This window comes from Lytechinus variegatus, chromosome 1 (genome assembly GCF_018143015.1).
Source record: "Lytechinus variegatus isolate NC3 chromosome 1, Lvar_3.0, whole genome shotgun sequence".
In the NCBI taxonomy this organism is placed as follows: domain Eukaryota; kingdom Metazoa; phylum Echinodermata; class Echinoidea; order Temnopleuroida; family Toxopneustidae; genus Lytechinus; species Lytechinus variegatus.
Window position 1 is genome coordinate 82,264,979 of NC_054740.1, and position 22,194 is coordinate 82,287,172.

At 36.4% G+C, this 22,194-nt stretch overlaps 2 protein-coding genes across 2 annotated transcripts; one reads left to right on the plus strand and one right to left on the minus strand.

Annotated features, from left to right (window-relative positions):
* The first annotated feature begins 1,619 nt into the window (after positions 1 to 1,619).
* LOC121406578 (ferroptosis suppressor protein 1-like) lies at positions 1,620 to 10,855 on the plus strand. Its single transcript, XM_041597588.1, has 6 exons — positions 1,620 to 2,010; positions 6,047 to 6,282; positions 7,003 to 7,204; positions 8,652 to 8,804; positions 9,569 to 9,769; positions 10,483 to 10,855. Exons 1-6 carry the CDS (start codon positions 1,833 to 1,835, stop codon positions 10,638 to 10,640), a joined length of 1,128 nt encoding a protein of 375 aa, XP_041453522.1. The 5' UTR covers positions 1,620 to 1,832; the 3' UTR covers positions 10,641 to 10,855.
* Positions 10,856 to 15,816: 4,961 nt separating this feature from the next.
* Positions 15,817 to 17,465, minus strand: LOC121432049 (cholecystokinin receptor-like). Its single transcript, XM_041629876.1, has 2 exons — positions 16,610 to 17,465; positions 15,817 to 15,830 (listed from the first exon to the last, which is right to left on the minus strand). The coding sequence occupies exons 1-2, from the start codon at positions 17,463 to 17,465 to the stop codon at positions 15,817 to 15,819; spliced, it is 870 nt and encodes a 289-aa protein (XP_041485810.1).
* Between the last annotated feature and the right edge of the window lie 4,729 nt (positions 17,466 to 22,194).

The window sequence follows — 22,194 nt, forward strand, 5'->3', positions numbered from 1 at the left end:
AATATGATAACAGCTTATCTACATCTTAAGTGTAAAGAGGGTTTAAACCAAATAGAGATAAAGAAAGACAAAAATTAGAATAGAAAGGCAGAAAGAAAGAGATAGAGAGAAGGGGCGATATCTAGAAAAAAAAAGAACAAAAACTAAGTAAAAAGGTAGATTCATCATCATTTTTCCAGTGAATGCATATAAAATAGTTGTATATTTTTTTCTATTTCCTTTTTTATTATATATACAGTGCGTATCAAAAAAAAGTTTACACTTTGAAAAAGCCCTGGGAATTAAAAAAAATACAACATGTGGGTAATTTTTTCATATATAATCTTGGGGTTGGGTCTCATCTATCCAAAGAAAGTAAAAGTTTTGACAGAACGTTACACTTGAGTGAGTATTGTCCATTTTTGTAAAGCTCGCAGAAATCTGTTTGCGCAGAAATGCTTGTTTCCACGCAGTGTCAAGGGGAAAGGTCCAAATCAGACTTACCCTGCAAAACATTTCTCATACATTTCCCTTGCACTTTTAGTCAATTGAAATAAAACGGATACATTCAAGCATTTTGTAACAATTTTGCCACCCAAATTGAAATTTCAACTCTTAGTACGCACAACATACCCTTTTTGTGCCAGCTGGATCTGAGGACATAACTGAATCTGAACAAAAGTTTATTTCAGACATCTCCAGCATTTTCACTAAGTTTTTATCATTTAAAGTGGGTTTACATTTCATTTTTCATTTAATACTTGTTTCTCCACACTTTTCTTAAGCTTGAAAATGATTAACAAAATGAAAATCAAGCCTAAGCCATTTTATGTAAATCACAGCTCAGTGTAAAGCAAATATCGTCACGATGGCCTCAGTGTGTGGGGGAGTGGGATGGGGCGAAATGCAATCTTCAAAGTGTTTTGGGCAAGGAAACAAGTAAAAAAAGGTAAAAGATATCTTCAAATCAATTTTACTAGCTAAATTCAACGTGTTCTTCATGATTAAGGTCTACTTCTATTCCCATAACTATTTCAAAGTTCTGCGCAAATCATTTTTCACTAACTTTTCAAAAGTAAGTGGTGCTCATTCAAGCGGAAATATTTTTCGACAGTTATATCGTCATTTGCTTAAATGGATCTGTACCAATGTTAAAATGTGTACAAATTTTCAGGATATTAAACATGTGTAATTTTACAGGGTTTTTTCAAAGTGTAAACTTTTTTTGATACGCACTGTATATATATATATATATATATATATATATATATATATTATATATATATATATATACATAGTATTCGTTGAAAATAATTATTTGAGCTTGTTTAGTCGCACAGGGTGTTGGAATAATGGCAGAGAATCTAACAACACAAGGGTTGAATGAGAAATAAAGGAAATGTTTAAAATGGAAACGGATCGCAATGAACTTGCAATGTTTGCCTGTGCTAAACACAGTTTGGGGAGCTCTGTATTATTTTCTGACATGCTCCTGACATTCTTGTTTGATTTGTACAAACAGAATGGCATATACCTCATGCCATTTCTAATTATCTTAAAAGCTCAAAGGTTAATTACACAAACTTCATATTAAAGAAACATCAGGCTTGTGAAAGCACTCCTCATATTGGCTCATCTTAATCAAGTATATGTCTAGGTGAAATGATTCAGCATAATTATTTCGGTGGTAGAAGTTTAATCAAGCATGCCTTATTGTGAAGTACAGTGGTAAAGTATACGCGGACCAAAAGAGGCCATACTTAGGAAATACAGCATAGACCAATGTTCATTTGCAAGACTTTGATAGGAGATTGTACCTTGGAAGTCGATTAGTTGGAGTTCACAAGATCATCATGGGTTCTTCGAGCAGTATCAATGCTTTGCAGGATAAGAAGGTGGTGGTGATTGGAGCTAGCTATGGTGGTAATGCAGCAGCCATGCCTCTGAGGGGAAAATGCAAACTCATCGTCATAGACACCAGGGAAGCTATGCATCTCTCTATCTCATCGCTCAGAGCTGTGGTTGAACCAGGTATTTAATCAATGCAAACATTTTATGATAGTTATAAATTTCGATATAAATGACGAAGATAATCATATCATATATATACTAACGATAATAATGGTGATGAAATCAATATTAACAATGATAATTATGATAGAAATAAATAATGAAATACAAAGCACGTAAATTTTTCAACAATATATATTCCACTACGCTACAAAATATTCCTTTTCTGATTAATCATATCAATTAATCTATAGCAATCATAATATTAAGTAGCATTTTGGGGCAAACCGACGATGGGGCAGAAGACTGGGAAGATTTCTCATTTTAAAGAAGCGAGAGATTGATAAAACAAATCGACCTTTCTTAAAATGAATATCCAATTTCTTGACAGATATTCACATTAATATCCAGAAAAAATGTCATAATTTTTTTTCCTCCCCCCCTTCTTTTTTTCCATAGGTAGCGGTTTTTAAAATATTTTTTTTATCTTATTTTATTTATTTATTCATTTATTTATTTATTTATCTATTTTTTTAGAGGGGGGGGGCAAACCCATGACCCAATCTGTTCGCCGGTGATACCATGCATGCCTTACATTTTAAGATACTATTGTGCACAATTTGGAGCATTCTGTAAGCGAATATATTTAGTACCCAAGTTTATGCATAAGAAACTGAACAGATAAAGTGAGTTTTTAAGTTTATTTTGCACTTTTCATTAAAAAGCATAACAAAACAGTATGTACATAAAACGCATTACAAAATGAAGTACAATAGAAAACATGAATTATTTCATTCATGATAATATTTTCCAGAAACCTTCTAGTGGGTGATTTGAGAATTGAAAATGCTGTGTCATTGTCAGTGATGTCACTGCTATTGTCATGGTTACTGATAAATGAAAATATCACGAACGCAGAAGGTGATCAACTGATTATGAAAGTCAATCCAGTTGTAATCGCGCCATCTGTTGGCTATGGGAGTGTTTGATTTTGCATACTGTGTATAATTATATTTGATAGTGTTTTCTCTCTCTCATTCTCTCTCTATATATATACAGTGCGTCCCACAAAAAAACGAAACCGAGATTTAGCGATGATTTATCATAAATTAATCATAAATAAAATAGACAAATGACCTACCAATGTAAAGCATAGAATCTACTCTTTCATCTGAAATTACTTAGATTATTCCTCATTCACGCATGAGTGAGCAAAAACAATTTGAAGAAAGGATACCAAAAACTAATTTGGCGGGGGTATCTGAATTTCAAAAAGAAGAACCACATGCCTGAAAAGATCAATATCTGCCCCTTTATTTGATACCTTAATCACAGAAAATGGTCAAGAAGTAAAAAAGTTATGGTCCGTCGAAACAATGCTTGTATTTCCATAATTTCATTAAATACAGGGACGTGATTAAGTAAACGTGTTTTCACCGGTTTCCCACAGAAGCTATCGTACGGTTAACAAAAGACTTAATGCATGGCTGATCGTCAACAAAACGGGGTGTCGGGTGAGGCTGAACGATAGCCTGTAAAACCTGTTCATTTTGTGAAATTATTGAAAATCAAACCTTATTTCAAATAACCAGAACTTATTAATTTCTTGACCATATTCTGTAATTTAGGTATCATATTAAAGAGCAGATAGTGAACTTCTTAAAATTGATGATTTCTTTTTGAAACCCAAATACAGCCCGCCAAATGACTTTTTGGTATCCCCTCTTCCATGTCTTCAAATTGTTTTTGCTCACTCATGTGTGAATGAGAAATAATAATTTCAGATGAAAAAGAAGATTCTAAGCTTTACAATGGTAGGTCATTTGTCTATTTTTTCTGTGATTAAGTTATGATAAATCATCGACAAATCTCGGTTTCGTTTTTTTTTGTGGGACGCACTGTATGGATAGACAGATAGATAGATATATAGATAGATAGATACTGTATGTTTGTGTGTAAGCATTCCTGTCTTTTTTTTTCACAGAGCCCCAAGAAAGACACAGTGCTAAGTTCACTACAAAATAATAAATAAAGACAATCAGATACACTGTTAGAAAATTTATCCTTAAAATAAAAGAAGTTCCTGCAGCAGAGTCTCGAGATCATCTGTAATCTTATTGAATTGCGTAATCTTACAGGAATTTGGTATTTGGTGTATGGAATCTTACAAATTTCCTTGAATAAAACACCCTTTTCCCCTTTTTTTAACAGACCTGTTATGTTAAATTGCATAAAAATTCCTGTTTTATGAATTTACAGAATGATTCTGTTATTGCTTTCTGCAAAATCTTCTGTTTATTTTCTGTAAAATCACGGGTTTTCTAACAGTTTAAATTAATATTAAAGAGAAACCCCCAAGAACGATATGATGATAATAACAATATTGATAATGAAATCTATTTATGATGATGATGATGACATTACAACGGACCCATTACTATTATCATCATTATTATTAAAGAAATTTTGTAGAATACAGTCTGACAACTTTATGTTTTTCACATTATATAAATAATTTTTAAAAAGTGCTAGGCCTATATTTTGAGTGCCTAGCGCCCCTACCCCTTGGTTCTTGAAAACAATTTATTTTCCCTTGAGACGTAACAGCAAAGATCATACTTCAAATGTAAGAGAGTGAAATTCAATAAAAATATCTTGAATTTGAAAACTAAATCAACCCCGAATCCTAATAGAAGGTATAAGAACCGTTTTGAATTTTGCGATAAAAACATCATGGTTCAAGCTTGTCAATCATTTACTACCGGAAAAGCGATGTACATCAGGAAATAATCTCCATGGATACGCGCAAGTTGCACCTTTTAAGTAACGCCTCGGAGAAACTATACCCTATTCATTCAATTTTCAAAACATACGTATGAAAAGAAGTAAAAAAATATATATATGGCAAGACTTAGGTTTGGTATGGATGATAAAAATAATTTCTCGCCTTATTCAAAAAGAAATCCGTAAAATCAAAGAATTATTTAGCTGAAAATAGAAATGTAGCAAGGTTTTAAATCTCCACTCCTTGGTATCACATAAATATCAATGCTACGAATCAATTTCATTTTGTCTTAATTCATTCTCCTCTGCAAATGTTTTTTTTTAAGAAGTTAAGTGGTTTGGTTTTGTTCTTGATGTAAAATTACAAAAAGACATTGTCCCAAGGTTTGGGAAAGTTATAGATTTTGGAATCACAAAAGATTAAATTCTGCCAGTGGGGCTGTTGTTTTGAGGATGAACTTATCGGTAAACAATGTTTTTTTTTTACTCTAAAATTTTCTGCTTAATTTCATTTAAATATAAAATTTCAAAACATTTGCTTATGAAACTCAAGAAAGTAGTAAATCAATGTTACAAGGATTCAAATTTGCAAAAGATTAAAGAAAAAAGGGTTAAGGTTAAAAACACAGTACACACTTATAAGTGCGACAAGGATTTAACCTGTCCGAAAAAAAATGTAAATACTCATTTAACAAACAGATGAAAACATATCTAGAATTAGTGTATAGATTTATTTATTTTTTACTTAAGAGGGAAAATGAACGAAGCCCTTTTTTTCAAAGCTCACAATCGTTAATGTTCCATATTCCACAAAACTGAACATGTAGTTGATTATACCTTTTTGGGGGCCCGTTTCCTAAGAACGACTGGTGAACCTTTCTTACGCGCTTAACCATCGCCAATGAATATACCATTATCCACAAGAAAGGAACACCAGTCGTACTTAAAGTCGCTCTTAACTTACGAACAGCTTTATGAAACACCTACCAGGTTGTATGATTAAGCTGTTTTTGAAGATTCTAGACTCGGCCAATATAGGCCTATACCTCCTTTAAATTAGTAGCGACTAATTCATCATTGCTTGCTATTTTGATGTTACCTTAACTCGTTTCGGTAAGTTTTACATGTATGTATGTATGTATGTATGTATGTATGTACGTGTATTGTAGATAGACTATAGTATAGCAAAATGAAAGTGTATCTCAATGTCCTTTTGGGCGTTCAAATGAACTTTCGGGAAAAAAATGTGCATTATAATTTTTTTCCTTTGTAGAGTTTACGACCAAGACCCTGATACCTTTGAAGGATGTCTATGGGGACTGTTTCAGAAGAGGAAAGGTGGTCCAGATCAACCCATCAGAGAAGACAGTCAGTCTGGAAGATGGCACCAAGATCTCCTATGATTACCTGATCATAGCCACGGGAAGCAGTAATCCGTTCCCAGGAAAGATCACCGATGACACGTCCAACCAAGAATGTCATGATCTCTACAAAGATGCATTTGAGAAGGTACGCACCTCTATCCCTACCCACCACCCCCCACAAAAAAAATAGGAACGGGAAAGATTAAAAAAGCAGGGAAAAAGGTAAATTTACTTGCATCCATGTGTCAATCAAATTTTGTCCTTAGAACAATTATGAACAATAATCATTCACACCGATCGCTACCGTAGCAAGAATAACCACTGTTGGGAAATTCATATTTGATTGATTGATTGATTGATTGGTGGTGATTTTTTTACCTGATTGCTAAGAAAGCATGAATGCATGTAAGCAAGCAACCAGAGGACCGACGGTATAAGGACTTCTTCGAAGGACGTGGTTCTGAGGATTAATGCCTTACCAAAGGGCACTAGCGCACCAAGTGGGAATCGAACCCGGGTCACCGGAATACGAATCCCCCGCTTTACCGACTGAGCTTGCCATATTCCAGTGCTTGCAATTACACATTGGTCATCTTTCTAAAGGGTAGGGCATTATACATCAAGAATGCAATAAATACAAATGAGGGAACGGTCAAGCGACCGAAATAATTCCAGAGGGATTTTTCTATTCAAAATTACTATTTCCATTAATTTCCGCTGTAAAAATGTGCAATAAAAATATAGATTTTTAAAGTATTCTGGGCCATCCCCTTCCAGTTACATACGGCCAAAAATCATTGAATGAATAATAATTCAGAAGTTGAGTGGGTAGTAATGTATTCATTTCATATTCATTTGTGAATAGGTTAAAGCAGCCCAGAGGATCACCGTCATAGGTGGAGGAGCGAGTGGTGTGGAGCTCGCTGGTGAGATTGCTACTGACTTCCCCAAGAAAGATGTCACTTTGATCCACTCTAGAGATACCTTACTTGAAACAGCTGTCAGTCTGAAGCTTAGAAATGTGGTGAAGAAGCAGCTTCTTGATTTGAAAGTCAATCTCGTCATGGGTAAGCGTAGAACGTTTATCTTTCATTTCTAGTTTGACGGTATATATGTTTATATTTAAATTGCAATCACGATCAGTGTCTCGTGTATAGTGACTGCACAAAAGGGGGAGGAGCCCCAAGTAAGAATCGTCCCCCTAAAAAAAAATGAAAAGTGAAAAAAAATCGACAGTAAATGCTATCATAATCATCCAAATCAAGCTGTTAAGTGCTCCAAAACAGCATATTCACCCTTCGAATTTGAACATTTTCTCACCCAGTCACTGTTAGTTCCTAACGATAAAAGTCATTAACCCAAATCTTTCCGGTCATCATATAAAATTCAAAATTTTGCTCGCGCTTCGCGCTAGCAGTGACTGTCGATCTGTTCAATAGGATAACATGTGGCGTAAGAATCCAGTGTTGTAGTCAATAAGCCCAAATTATTCTTCTCGTGATTCGATTTTCCATAATTTGTTTCTAGCGAGATACGCATTCTGCACGTTCGTAAGTTTAGAAAGAAGTGCTGAATATTACAAATTTTCAGCTCTCGCTATATACACACTCGAAGAAATTGTTTTATTAGATGCACATCCTATTCATGATTAGAATGTTTAAATAACGACCAGTTATCATCTCAGGATAAGTTATTTTTTTTAGCTCGAGTTCGCATTATTTATTTGGTGAGATACAGTTTTTACGAGTCACTGCAAACATTCCTTATACCTTGGTCACATTTGTTCTACGGCGGCCGTACGGCGAGTCGAAACCAGCCGTTTTAACATTTTTTGTTCCAGCTACATGTCGGTGGTTAAAATAAAAATGAATAAAACGACTGTTTCCGACTCGCCGTACGGCCGCCGTAGAGCAAATGTGACCATGGTATTAAGGTTCGTTTTCTAGTCAGTATGACCTAAGAAAAAAAGAATTAACTTGCGCTTTGCGCTCGATTTTGTGTCCACACTTGCCCCCCTCCAAATGTTCTCTAAATATAAGGTTTAATCTGAGAAATTTGAATACACCGGTCTCAGATGACCCTCTCAGGTTTATCATTGTTTGTTTGTTTGTCTGTTTGTTGTTTTTACAAAGTTCGAAAGGGAATGGGGACCGCCATCGTGCACCAAGCTGCTCGTTATTATGACAATCTACATACAGCTAGAACATACTCAGACCTAAAAAAATTACTTATAACATGGCCGTACACGGATTTCCTGGATACAGGACATGTAAAATTTTCGATGAAACTCAAAAGCGAGAAACCTAAGTGACAGAGGTTGTCATTTGGGCGCATTTGTATTTTCTTAAGTGAAATTTAAACATTTCGTGCACACTTTAAGTGAATTTTGCATTAAAAAAATGAGTAAAAATATGTTAAGTTTAAAAATTCTGGATAGTAATTGCCCCTCTCCCGCTGCGTGTACGGCAATGACTTTCCTATTTATATTCTTAATGTATACTTATTTTTCAATAGGCGAAAAGGTATTAGACCTTGCTCAAATACCCACAGACCTATCAGGAGGATTTCGTGAAGTTAAGACTGATAAAGGAACGGTTGTACCTGCAGACCTTGTCTTCATCTGTATTGGGATGACTGTTAACAAGATGGCATACGACGACAGTTTAGGTAATGTTGGAGCACTCTAACCGGTGCGAGAGAATTGGAGACGATCGAGGATTGAAAAGGAAGAACTCTGGCATAAGTACAATAATACTTAAATATATTATGTTAAAACGACTCAGTCGTGGTTAAATTTTAAGGAGGAAATAATTTTCACCAAAGACAATATTCACCCACTCTGTCACGTTTTCATGTAACCACCCCCCCCAATCCCCCGACCTCCATGCCACAGGCTTACGACGATAAGAGTCACTGGCGTAAAACGAAGTAGTGAAGCTATTGTCCAGGGGTGAACTTTTGTTTACCCCCCCCCCCTTAAATAATATGACGTCATTGATTTACACCAATGATAAGAAGATAAAAAGGCTCTTCGTCGAAACATGGACCTATTACCATTGACCTGTTAGGTCCATGGTTGAAATGATTGAATTTTGAAAATTTCATTTCTATACCCACTGTAAGAGATGGTGACAATTTTATATCTCAATCACTGGCGGATCCAGGGGGAAGGAGGGGGGGGGGCACAGCCGGCCGTGCCCCTTTTGAGAGGCACAATTAAAATATGTAATGTAAAAATACCGATAGAACAGGAGTGTGACCCCCCCCCCCCTTGAAAGAGAAAAACTTCTTTTTTTGGGGGGGGAGGGGGGCTTGTCAAATTTTTCGTGGACGCAATCCCCTCTTAATTTTCGGCTGAAACCCTTTTTTTTTTGCTTGTCAAATTGTTCTGCGGGAAAATGTTTGTATTCTTTTATTGTTCAAATTTCCAGCTAGTGCAATGGATGAACGAGGTGCGCTTCGCGTGAATCCATACTTTCAAGTTGAAGGGTATGAAGACATCTTTGCGATAGGAGACTGCTGTACAGCAAACCTCCAGAAGATGGCCAATAAAGCTAAGGCTCACGGTGAATCAATTGCAAGAAATATACCAATGAAGGCTGATGGCAAAGCAATGAAACCTTACAAATCACGTAAGTATCGATTTGATTTGTTTCAGCGATGGTGGCTTCCAAAAAAACTTTCCTTTCCATGTCTATTGCTTTTCGAAGGGTAAAAGGGAACGGGAATGGAGCTGAATTTAAAGAGACTAAAAATCTGTAGGTTTTATTTTATCTTTTGGAAAATAGAAATCGAATTTTACTCATCATGATAAATGGTACCAATTGGTAACAATCATCATGATCATATCAATACTCAGTTGTTGTTTTTTTAACAGAACACACGGAATATATTTGGGAAGTTTTCTTGTTCCATGACTTCGAAACAAAGCAAGAAGCTAACAATTTTTCTCGGCTTGCAAATGCGAAATATGAGCAAACAATAAAACAAATTCATCAATGCAGATGCATTTTTTTAAATCGAAATAAGGAACCTTGCCGTTTGTAAATCGTTTCATATACCTTTTCCTTCTTGAAAGAATACAGTATCACACCCTGTGTTCACAGTGTGTCCACCAAGAACACAGTGTGACGAATGTGATTCAAAGCTAAAGCTAATGTGAAAAATATTTCACACTGAGAAAGGTTGGGGCTGAAGCCCCCAGGCCCCCCCCCCCCTTTCCCCGATTCCGCAGCCCCTTTAGTTATTATAAAATATTTCGTTTTTTAGTTATGTACAATAGATTGATGGCTCTATCCTTTATCCTTCCGTTCCATTTATATTTTCTCCTATTTTTCATCATTAGCCGGTGTCGTATACGCTGTCTCTGTTGGTCGCAATAAAGGAGCAATCCAACTCGGCAACACCGTCATCGGCTCTTGGTTCGTCAAGCGAATCAAAGGCAAGGATATGTTTGCGAGTAGGCTGTGGAGTGATGTTGGATTAACTGTTCCCAAATTATAAATTCAGATATGATTTAAGTGCATATCAGTGTAAAATGTTATATTTTGTAATATGCATATATACGGTTTGATAGTGTCTTTTGGAAGAGACTAACTAAATGCTCTACAAAAACTGAAATTTCCCTTCCATCGTTTTTATTCACTTTGCAGTCGAGTTAATTTGACTCTACACTGTTAGAAAAAATAAAAGAAGTTCCTGCAGCAGAGTCTCGAGAACACCTGTAATCTTACCGAATTGCGTAATCTTACAGGAAATTTGTATTTGATGTATGGAATCTTACAAATTTCCTTGAATAAAACACCCTTTTCCCCTTTTTAAACAGACCTGTTCTGTTAAATTGCAGAAAAATTCTTGTTTTATGAATTTACAGAATGATTCTGTTATTGCTTTCTACAAAATCTTCTGTTTATTTTCTGTAAAATCACGGGGTTTTTTACCAATTTCCTGTAAGATTACGCAATTCGGTAAGATTACAGGTGTTCTCGAGACTCTGCTGCAGGAACTTCTTTTATTTTTTTCTAACAGTGTACTTCAGACATTACATTGGCATTCTCCGTGAAAGTATCGTTAGAATTATTCATGGGGAATGTGGAATCATCCTCTCATTTCAATAATAGTAAACTATGGTTTGTTTGTAGCCATTAAAAACACCCGGTAAAACCCAGCATCTCTTCAATCACGTTGAAAGCATAGATGAGGTCCTTCTAAGGACATAGCAAAAAAAACTTAGTGAAGTCATTCGATGATAACAGACTGTTGGCCCCATCGTTTGTGAACGTGCATCGTCATTATAAGAAAGCTATAATTTATCGTTTTGGTTATCAATCACTTCTAAAAGCCATAATATTTTGAGAAAACAACGACAATGCACGATGGATATACGATTTAAAACCACAGAAGTGACAGTAAAGAAGTGAAAGAAAGAAATATAATTGTTTTATTCTTATTTTGTAAATAACAGTTCCAAACGAATTATTATACAAAGCTCAAATTACTTAAAATATAATGTACGTCATGCAGAAGTTTTGCTTGTACACTGTCTTACTTAGTCTAGAATTTATCACTGAAATATTGTATTTAACGATCAAAATTATTAAACATTTCATATATTTTGATCCCTTATGGTAAGAAATTATATTGTAAGTAAGTAGGAAGTGTGTTTCATAGCACAACCGGCACATTCATGTATATTTGAAAAATATTTATTTGCAAGAGAGTGTAGGAAAAGTTGAGAGACATTTAATCTTTGTATGTTCCATTGCATTTTATCCTTGCATTTGCATTATCATCTATAGGCCTATAGTTGTGTTTGAGTATTGCTCACGGTCCTCTTGGGCGGCAGTTTGTAAAACATTTAAGCTTTTCACGAGTTTTATACAGGGTAGCTTTATTTTATAATTCCAAAGAAATATTTATTAGTTGCCGAGATTCAATAGGTGAATTTATTTCACTATTTTCAGGAGCCTACATAACGATAATATACATGATATAACAGCTGCAAAGTAAAGTTTCACCGTACAATAGTCTATGCATATAACTGTATAAGTTTCATCATGACCCATTTTATTAAAAACAGTATATTATTAGCGGTGTCCAATCTGTGCATGTGGTTTTCAGATAATGTTCTATTTTGTCAGTTGACTTTGGTAAGTTTTTCTTTTCTACCTCATAAAGTGAAAAATAACTTTAATCCGGGTAAATGAAAGCGATTTTTATTTCACGTTACCCTATAGAGAGTTTTTTCTCAAAACATTATTTAAATTACTTCTTTTTTATTGATTATTGTTTTGTTCGCAATATTTTGGGATTTTTTAAAAATATGAATTATTACTCAAGAAGCAATGAAGTCCTTGACCTGTTAATATTGACTGTATATTTCTTCAAAAATTACACTTGTACGTAAAAGCGAGGTACTGTACTGACTAACCTGTTTCATAAGCAGGATGACTTTAACATGATTATTTTTTAGTAACCACAATCCAGGTTACCACGATCATGCAGACTTGTGGTAAAGTAGAATTTATTAAATACGATCAAGCACTTGTTTTTTTTTTTTTTTTTTTAAACAAGTGCACACCTAGTTACCAATAATACATATAGCATTTCCATTTATTTGAGAGCAAGATAAAAGAGCATTCTAGATTAAATGCTTTGCTTTCGGGCAAAGGTGCCACGGCCGGGGATCGAAACCCGTACTTTCCATGTATAGCCTGCAGGCGCCTTAGACCATTCGGCCACGGCACCTCTACTTGTTGCTGACAATGAAACGATTTAAAGTAACCTTTGACTGGAAGGTCAAACTAGCATGGTCATATACACGGGCCAGTGGCGTACCGTGGGTCACGGCATTGGGGGGGGGGCACCAGCAAAAATTTCGGGTCACTTAGGGAGCGCGCGAAGCGCGCTCAGTTGTCAGGTATACTGACCATATAGAGATATTTTAAGGACATGCAGTGCCATCAAACGGATATGTATCTCACTGATTGAATAATGCGAGCGCGAAGCGCGAGCTGAAAAATTTTGATATTGAGGGCTAAAAATTGACATTATAATCGAATTGTTTTGTAATCATGATACTTAACTGTCTCGCTAAACAAAAAATGCGAGCGCGAAGCGCGAGCTAAAATTTTTGTATATACTGACCCTAAACAAGGATATTTTAGGGATTATATTTTAGAATCCATTAAGAGTATAAATATCTCACCATAGTCATCTAATGATATTGCCATCCTTTGCTGATTTTGTTAGAATTACATCTAAACACAGTCATGAAGCACCTTTTGTAGTCATGTAATCATGATTATCATACGCTTCTTACTAATCAAATACTGCAAGCGCAAAAGCGCGAGCTGAAAATTTAGGAAATATAGACCTGAAGAGGGGCATTCTAAGGGTTGTTTGTAGGAATTCTCTAAGACCCTACGTATTTGACGAACCAAATGATGCGAGCGCGAAAAGCGAGCTGAAATTTTTGTATAAATTGACCACAAACATGGATATTTTAAGGACTATAGTTACGAATCCATTAAGTCAGAGTATACATATCTCACCATAGTCATCTAATGTGAGTGCCAAGCGCTTGCTGATTTTGTTAGAATTACATCTAAACACATGGAGCACTTTTTGAAGTCATTGTAATCATGATTATTATACGCATCTCACTAATGAAATACTGCGAGCGCGAAGCGCGAGCTGAAAATCTAGGAAATTCAGACATGAAGAGGGGCATTCCAAGGCTTGTTTGTAGGAATTCACTAATACCCCACGTATTTCACTAACCAAATGATGCGTGCGCGAAGCGCGAGCTAAAATTTTTTGATAATCAGATCAGAAAAATTGACATTTTAAGGACTGATTTTAGGAGTTCATGAAGAGCAGAAATCTCACCAATTCACTAATGCGAACGTTAGCACGGACAGGAAATGTTTTATATTAAGACCTTAAAATAGGGCAATAACTTTCAGTAGTCATGAAAAAGAAGAATATATCACTACTTAACACAATAATAACTCTAATTGCGAGGAAATATATTATTTTGTTGTATATTGATTTGAAAACGGGAGGCTTTAGTACAGTAGGTCTATATATCTCGTTAAAAAGTCTATGCGAGCACCAGGAACAATTAAGACACAATTAAGCAAATATTGTTTCATAAAATAATTTCAATCACGTGTATATATTTTAATTCTCATTGATCTGTTTTATTTCCAAACCTTGGAGAGTTGTTTATATATTGTGTATTACATGTTATGCATTGATTTTAATAAATACATAAATAAAAAAAATGTTTCATAAAGTTGTAAAAAATGCTTCTTATGTTAAATAACATAATATAATATAACACTATGATAAACAACAATTTCTCCCCCCCCCCCACTACGTTTCTCTTCCTTTCCCCCCTCTTTTTCTCCTTTTCCCGTTTTTTTTTTTTTTTGGCCAGCCGATGGGGGGGGGACGTGCCCCCCGTAGTTACGCCACTGACACGGGCAACACAGCCCAAGCTGTTTTGAATTTATAAATACTTAGGACATTAAAAGGTATAGGACGTATTAGTCAAAACTAAGGGTTTTGTTTGAAAAAAATAATCCATCAATAAATGACAAACAACGGCTAGCTGAAGTGAAATGGTCAGTGCTTAATCGGTGATTATTTACAAAGTGTTTTGTTTTCAAGGGAGACGCAAAGATAATTGCCGAAATAATGGCAAAGATTAAATTTCTATTATACAGTGCGTCTCAGAATAAAAGAAACCGACATTTAGCGATGATTTATCATAACTTAATCATAAATATAATAGACAAATGACCTACCAATGTAAAGCTTAGAATCTCCTCTTTCATCTGATATTACTTAGATTATTCCTCATTCACGCATAAGTGAGCAAAAAAGGATACCAAAAACTTATTTGGCGGAGGGTGTCTGAATATCAAAAAGAAAATCACATATCTAGAAAGTTGAATATCTGCCCTTTTTTTGATACCTTAATCACAAAAATGGTCAAGAAATAACAAAGTTCTGGTTATTTGAAATAAGGCTTGTACTTCCAAAATAAACGGGTTTTCACCGGTTTCCCACAGAAGCTATCGCATGGTGAACATAAGACTTATGCATGGCTGATCGTCAACAAAACGGAGTGTCAAGTGAGTTTGAACGCTAGCCTGGAGAACCTCTTCATTTATGAAATTATTGAAATTCAAGCCTTATTTCAAATAACCAGAACTTTGATATTTCTTGACCATTTTCTGCAAAAGTATCAAATTAAAGAGCAGATATTGAACTTTTTAAAAATGTAGTTTTATTTTTGAAACCCAGATACAGCCCGCCAGATGACTTTTTGGTATCCCCTCTTCAAATTGTTTTTGCTCACTCATGCGTGAATAAGAAATATTCTAAGTAATTTCAGATGAAAGAAGAGATTCTAAGCTTTACAACGGTAGGTCATTTGTCTATTGTATTTGTGATTAAGTGATAAATCATCGCTAAATCTCGGTTTCGTTTTTTCTGGGACGCACTGTACAGCGGCAATCGCAACCTAAGTAAAACAACGTTTGTTCTGTTTTGATTGCATTTATTCTTTTTCATTCCAAAATTTAGCAAAAGTTACAATGTTTAGCAAAACACAAAAAATATGATATACAGAAATGAAAAAAGGGAACCCAAGAGAAAGCAAAGCTTGTTAGTATGGGTTCCCTGCAATGAATAGATAAAGTATATCAATGAAAGTCAAATCGTAAATTAAAAAGGTTTGTACAATGAAAAAGGTTTCATTGTAGTGAATATTGTAATGACCGTCATCATATCGGTTGGCCGCAGCCCAGTTCGTGCGTGTAAAGCATTGATAAACTACAGACTGGCATCATACAAGAACAGGAGACCAAAATGAGAATGTGAATTTTCAGTGAAATAAAATACATCTATAATTATATTCTTATTCGTATTCTGTCCAGTCAATGGTACGATCGCATCAACTTCGGGACTTTAAAAAAACTGTCTTATAATATCACTAGGAATTTAAGAATTATTTCCAACTGGTGGCATTGAATTTGAACTTGATCGAAGCTTACCAACATACAAACCGTGAACACATAAAATGTTGGGCAGCATACTGTCCATGCACTGTCTTGGGTAAGTTATGTTGGTAAAAACTATATACATTCTGGGCAATCATTATCCAATTGAGCAAATTTATTACCCGATTATTAGTTTTTATTAACCAATTTGGACAGATTTTAACCAATACTTGTGTGGACAGTCTGTATGTTGCACAGTGATGGTTAAAAAAATTGCCTTTTTTGTCCAACTTTTTTAAGAGTGTGAAGGTGACTAACATTGAATTGACCAAATTCATGACCTAATTTTGAATAAAATTTTCAATCCCTTTTGAAATTTCCGATATTTAAATGTATAAATGAATGGATTCACGCACATATTAAGAAAGGCAACATAGACGGTAAATGAAAACAACTCGCCATTAAAGTCCAAAGCCCCGCCCAAGTTGAAATACAAGTAAGTGACTTGATTTGGTGCCCAGCAGACAGCGTATGTCACGCAGACGATAAGTAATGTTTTAATGACGTTTTTCCGCGCCTTTTCTCGATAGTTAGGTGCAGCTGACTGATCATCGGCGTTGTTCCCGTTGTTGACAGTGCTTTCTGCAGTGGCAGATGGCATAGTCGTCGAATGGTTGATGTCCGCGATTCGTTGACGAAGTGACTTTCCGATATTGATGTACACAAATGCCATAACAGCTATCGGTAAGAGGAATTCAACGGTGAACGTCAGGCAACCGGTAAACTTCTGGACGACAGTGCTGGCGTAGTAAATATTGCATTGACCGTCATCATATCGGTTGACCGCAGCCCAGTGAACTTCGTAACCGAAGCCTATGATCCAAGGAGAAACGACCACGGCAGCGGCAAGACGGTAGCTAAACTTGCTTCGGTAGACGACGGGGTGGATGACAGCCAGATAGCGCTCAATCGACAGCATCACAAGATTATAGGTGGATGATATAATTGTACCCCAGAACAAATAGCCAGAATTCCAGATGGAGCAGACGAATCTTCCAGACCATTCACGATCTGGCAAAGGTAGAGGTGGAGCGATGTAATTCGCAAAGAGGAAAAGCGAAGCAATCATGTCCAGGATGGATTGGTTAATGATGAAGAGGTTGGTAATGTTGCGAAGTTGTTTCACCGAGATCAACACGATGAGAACCAAAGAATTCCCCACTACTCCAACTGACCCTAAAAACGAGTATACCACTGTCGACACAATTTTCAAAGTGCTCGTTCCCGCGATCGTAGAATTCATTGTCGCATCCATGATGCATTCATCTGATCCAAATCACACCCGTTATGGATTCGCAGTATTAGCTGTCGATGTAGACGAGTTGCTTCGTAATCTGTATACAGGGAGAATACTTGGCTCCTATGTTCCCGATTTGAGATTGATGACCAAAATAAATCCCAACAAGATGGTCAAAAAGTAGACTGTGAATTCGGTTTTCTTGGAGTTGAATAATAGCAAACAAATTAATTTTTTATAAAATCATAAATAGAACGAAGAAAGTGAAGGAAAGGCGGAGGCAGGGGCGGAGGTTGTGTTTTTCACCAGGCATTTATCAATACCTTTCGCTGTAGGTAGTCAATAGATTTCATATCAATAGAACTATCACTGCGAATGCAGAGCTTAAAGATATGGTATGAAAGAATTTAATGGATTTTCGAATGTTCACCTATAAGCAAACACTATCTTTGATTGGGTGACTTTCTCCCGGATATATAGTCACGCTATATTTTCTCATGTAATTGTCCACATTCGATAATCCGATCGTTTCTCCAGTTATTACTCCTTTTTTATTTTGTATTTTTTTTAACGAGAGCCTCCACTTCCCCCTACTATCAGTCGACTTACGAATTACATCCGTCAGAAAAACCATTTAAATTGATGTTTGATATGAAATTTACCATGAGAAGCCTTGATTGACGTCGAGCTCAATTCAACATCCATCGGTCAACATTAAGGACTCAAATTGCCACATTTCGTGTTTAGCTGTAACCATGGTAACTGGTGACTGATTCACTCATGATTAAATTGAAGGGCCTTGTGTCGATATATTAGAAAAAACTATCATCATATGTAATGCCCTTGTCCCGGCCCCCTACTTAATCATCACACTACGAAAGATGCTCTATATACTTTGAAGGAACTACTAAATGCAATTTATTAAGGTACATGCATAAGAGAAAAAAATCAACCTACTGATTTCCCCTCGCCTACTAAATACATTACCACTATGTAATTACAATTGGTTATTTCGTTCATTCGATTTTCTAAATTGAGCTGGAAATAATTCTTTCTTTCTAATATTCAGTGCGTATCCAAAACAAATTTACACTTTGTAAAATTATACATTTGTAATATCCTGAAGATTTTTCCACATTTTAACGTTGGTACAGATCCATTTTAAGCAAATGACGATAATTATAACTGTTGAAAAATATTTCCGCTTGAGTGAGCACAACTTTTGAAAAGTTAGTGAAAAATAATTTGCGCATAACTTTGAAATAGTTATGAGAATAAAAGTAGACCTTAATCGTAAAGAACACATGGAATTTAGATAGTAAAAATGATTTGAAGATATCTGTTACCCTTTTAAACTCGTTTCCTTGCCACAAACACTTCGAAGAGTGCATTGTGCTCCACCCCCATGCTCCTAGGCCAGCGTGACAATATTTGCTTTGCGATGAACTGTGATTTACATGACATGGCTTAGGCATATTTTTTATTTTGTTAATCATTGTCAAGCTTGGAAAAAGTGTGGAGAAACAAACTTTTGTTTAGATTCAGTTATGTCCTCAGATCCAGCTGGCACAAACAGTGGCGTAACTACGGGCCATCGGCTGACCCCAAAAAAAGAACAAAAAACGGGGAAAAGGAGAAAAAGGGGGAGAAAGGAAGAGAAACGTAGTGGGAAAGAAGAAATTATTAATTTCATATTATATTCTATTATAATAATGTTATATTACTATATATTACATAAATAAACATTTTTTTTGTCATAACTTTATGAAACATAATTTGCTCAGGGCCTATATGTCTTCAATGTTCTTGGTGCTCGCATTGTCTGTTTAACTCGATATGATAGATCGATTATTTTTTTCGGAATACTATAGTTTTCAAGTATATTTGAGAGACGTGACGTTATCAAATCAAGTCAATATACACCAAATATGTTTCCTCGCACTTCGAGCTATTATTGTTTTATGTAGTTACATATGCTTCTCTTTCATGACTACTTAAAGTGATCGCCCCATTTGAAGGTCTTAATATAAAACATTTCCTATCCGTGCTTATACGTTCGCATTAAAGGATTTGTGAGATATGTCTGCTCTTCATCAATTCCTAAAATCAGTCTATAAATGTCCCTTTTTATAAAGCTGAATATCAACAATTTTCAGCTCGCGCGAAGCGCTCGCATTATTTGGCTAGTGAAATACATATGATCTTAGTGAATTCCTACAAACAAGTCTTAGAATCCCCCTCATCAGGTCTGAATTTCCTATATTTTCAGCTCGCGCTTCGCGCTCGCAATATTTCATTAGTGAGATGCGTATAATAATCATGATTACAATGACTACAAAAAGTGCTTCATGTGTTTAGATGTAATTATAACCAAATCAGCAAGCACTTGGCACTCGCATTAGATGACTATGGTGAGATATGATACTCTTGAAGGATTCCTTAAAAAATAGTCCCCAAAATATCCCTTTTTTCTGATCTGAATATCAAAAATTTTCAGCTCGAGTTTCTTACTCGCTTCATTTGGTCAGTGAAATGCGTATGGACTTAGTGAATTCCTACAAACAGCGGCCTTAGTGAATTCCTAAATTTCAGCTCGCGCTTCGCGCTCGCAATATTTGATTAGTGAGATGCGTATATGTTAATCATGATTACAATGACTAAAGGTGCTTCCTTTGTTTATTAGATCAGTGAGATAAACATCCGTTTAATGGCACTGTCCTTAAAATGTCTCTTTTAGGTTAGTATGTCTGGCAACTAAGCACTCAAAATTTTTGATGGTGCCCCCCCCCCCTCCATGCCGTGACCCACGGGCCCACCCACGGTACGTACGCCACTGGCAGTCGGTCATGTATGATTTTGACCACTGTGGTGGTGGTGGTGACACTTGTGACAGTGTAGTCAAAGGCTAGCTATAAATATTCTAAGATGATAAGGAAAGAAAAAAAAGTGGCCCAGTGACGTACACCTTCAGACTCGAACTTCGGCCCTCGATCACCAAAGGTAAAAGAATAAAAAGGATTGGGTCTCACTGTGTTGAACGGGCTGCAAGCCGCCGCCTATTCACAGGCGCTATCCCACTACTGCTCCACACGGGGACTTTTGCCTGCTGCGTTTCCGCCCTGGGCCAGTACGTCCCTCCTTAGACGACCTGGTTGCCCGATCCTCCGACCAAGTAACCATATCGATGCCGAGCTTAGCGCGGACGCCCGATCGCCATAGAACGACGACATACAGGACTCCCGCTCTCAAGCGATCCACCAACCCCGACCTCCAAGCAGCTGGATTACAGGCGCACGCCACAACGCCCGGTCGAAAAATACGAGTCACAATAGCAATATATGAGTGTTTAATGAATATGCATGATCTGGATGTAATTATTCAGGTTTGAGAATACGGCAGCTATTTTCCTGTATAATGCGGTAAGAGTTTCACGAAAGTTTCATCCTGACAATCTGTTGGTTGTAATAATAGCAGCTTTAGAGAAAATATTGGTGAAGGTTTAGAAAATCCATCAGAAAATAATAAATTTATTAATGTTAACAGTTTAATAATCATGGGACGTCATGTGCGAGCAGCTCCCTATAGTGCCTATATAAATTTCATGAATTCATTTGTTTGTAGTGGAACAGATGATTAAATATATTTTTCTTACAGGAAACAGCTTAAAATGATCTGTCTCAGGGTCGGCTGGGGGAACGCGTAAAACTTTTGGAAAAAAATTGAAAGCAAGGGAGCGAAGCAACCGAGCTTATCACTGATGTGCTTTTGCATTTGTGATGGATTTTGTGCATACGTTTGTTGAATTTTGTACAAATCTGCAGGAAAACAATGTTGAGTTTTATTTTTTTTTTTTTTTTGGGGGGGGGCCGCTGCGTGCGACCATGACCCTAAAACAAAGAAGAAATGACTTATCTACCCCACTCACATGACTCATGAATCTAAAGGCACGTAGGATTATTTTCGCAAGTTTTTTCACTCATTATGTACTTGCAGAAGGGAAGCAGACTGGCGCTAAATAAAAAAAATAAAATAAAAAACGGGCGCTACTCGGGCACGAAAAGAGTGGTTTTCAGGACAACTTATCTGATATGAAAACAGGCACCTATGATATAAGGGAAAGGGGCACTCGTTAACACACGGTCCTTCACAAGTGAAAGGGACACAGAACACGTTTGTGGGGGCACTTTTCTTTAGTAAATAGGGGCACTGATACGAGAAAAGGCACCTATACAAGAAGGCAAGGGAGTGGCTTGCTCAGACACAAAACGAGTCCTTCTCGGGTGCGGGCACAGAACATAAGTGAGGGGCATGCCTTTAGTGGGTGAAAAGGGTCACTGATACGAGAAAGGGCACCTAAAAGATGGCATAGGGCTGCACAGGGCACTCGCTTAACGGATCCTTCTCAATGCAGGGGAAGGGGGTTCGTGAGGGTCACATTTCTTGGGTGAAAAGGGGCACTAATTCGAGGAAGGGCACTTACAGAAGGCAATGAAGCTCTTGCTCTGACATACGTAAACCGGGCTCTCCTCATATGCAGGTGAAAAGGACACAGAACACGTACTTCGTGAGGGTGATTTTTGTTAAAATTTGGCACTGATACGGAATATGCCACTTGCAGACTTGCTAACATGGGTTGAGTCAGGAGAAAATATAAAAGGGCACAGAACACGTAAACGTCCGTGAGGGGCATTTTTTTTTTTGGGGGGGGGCATTGGCACTTATACGAGAAATGGAAATTGGTAACACC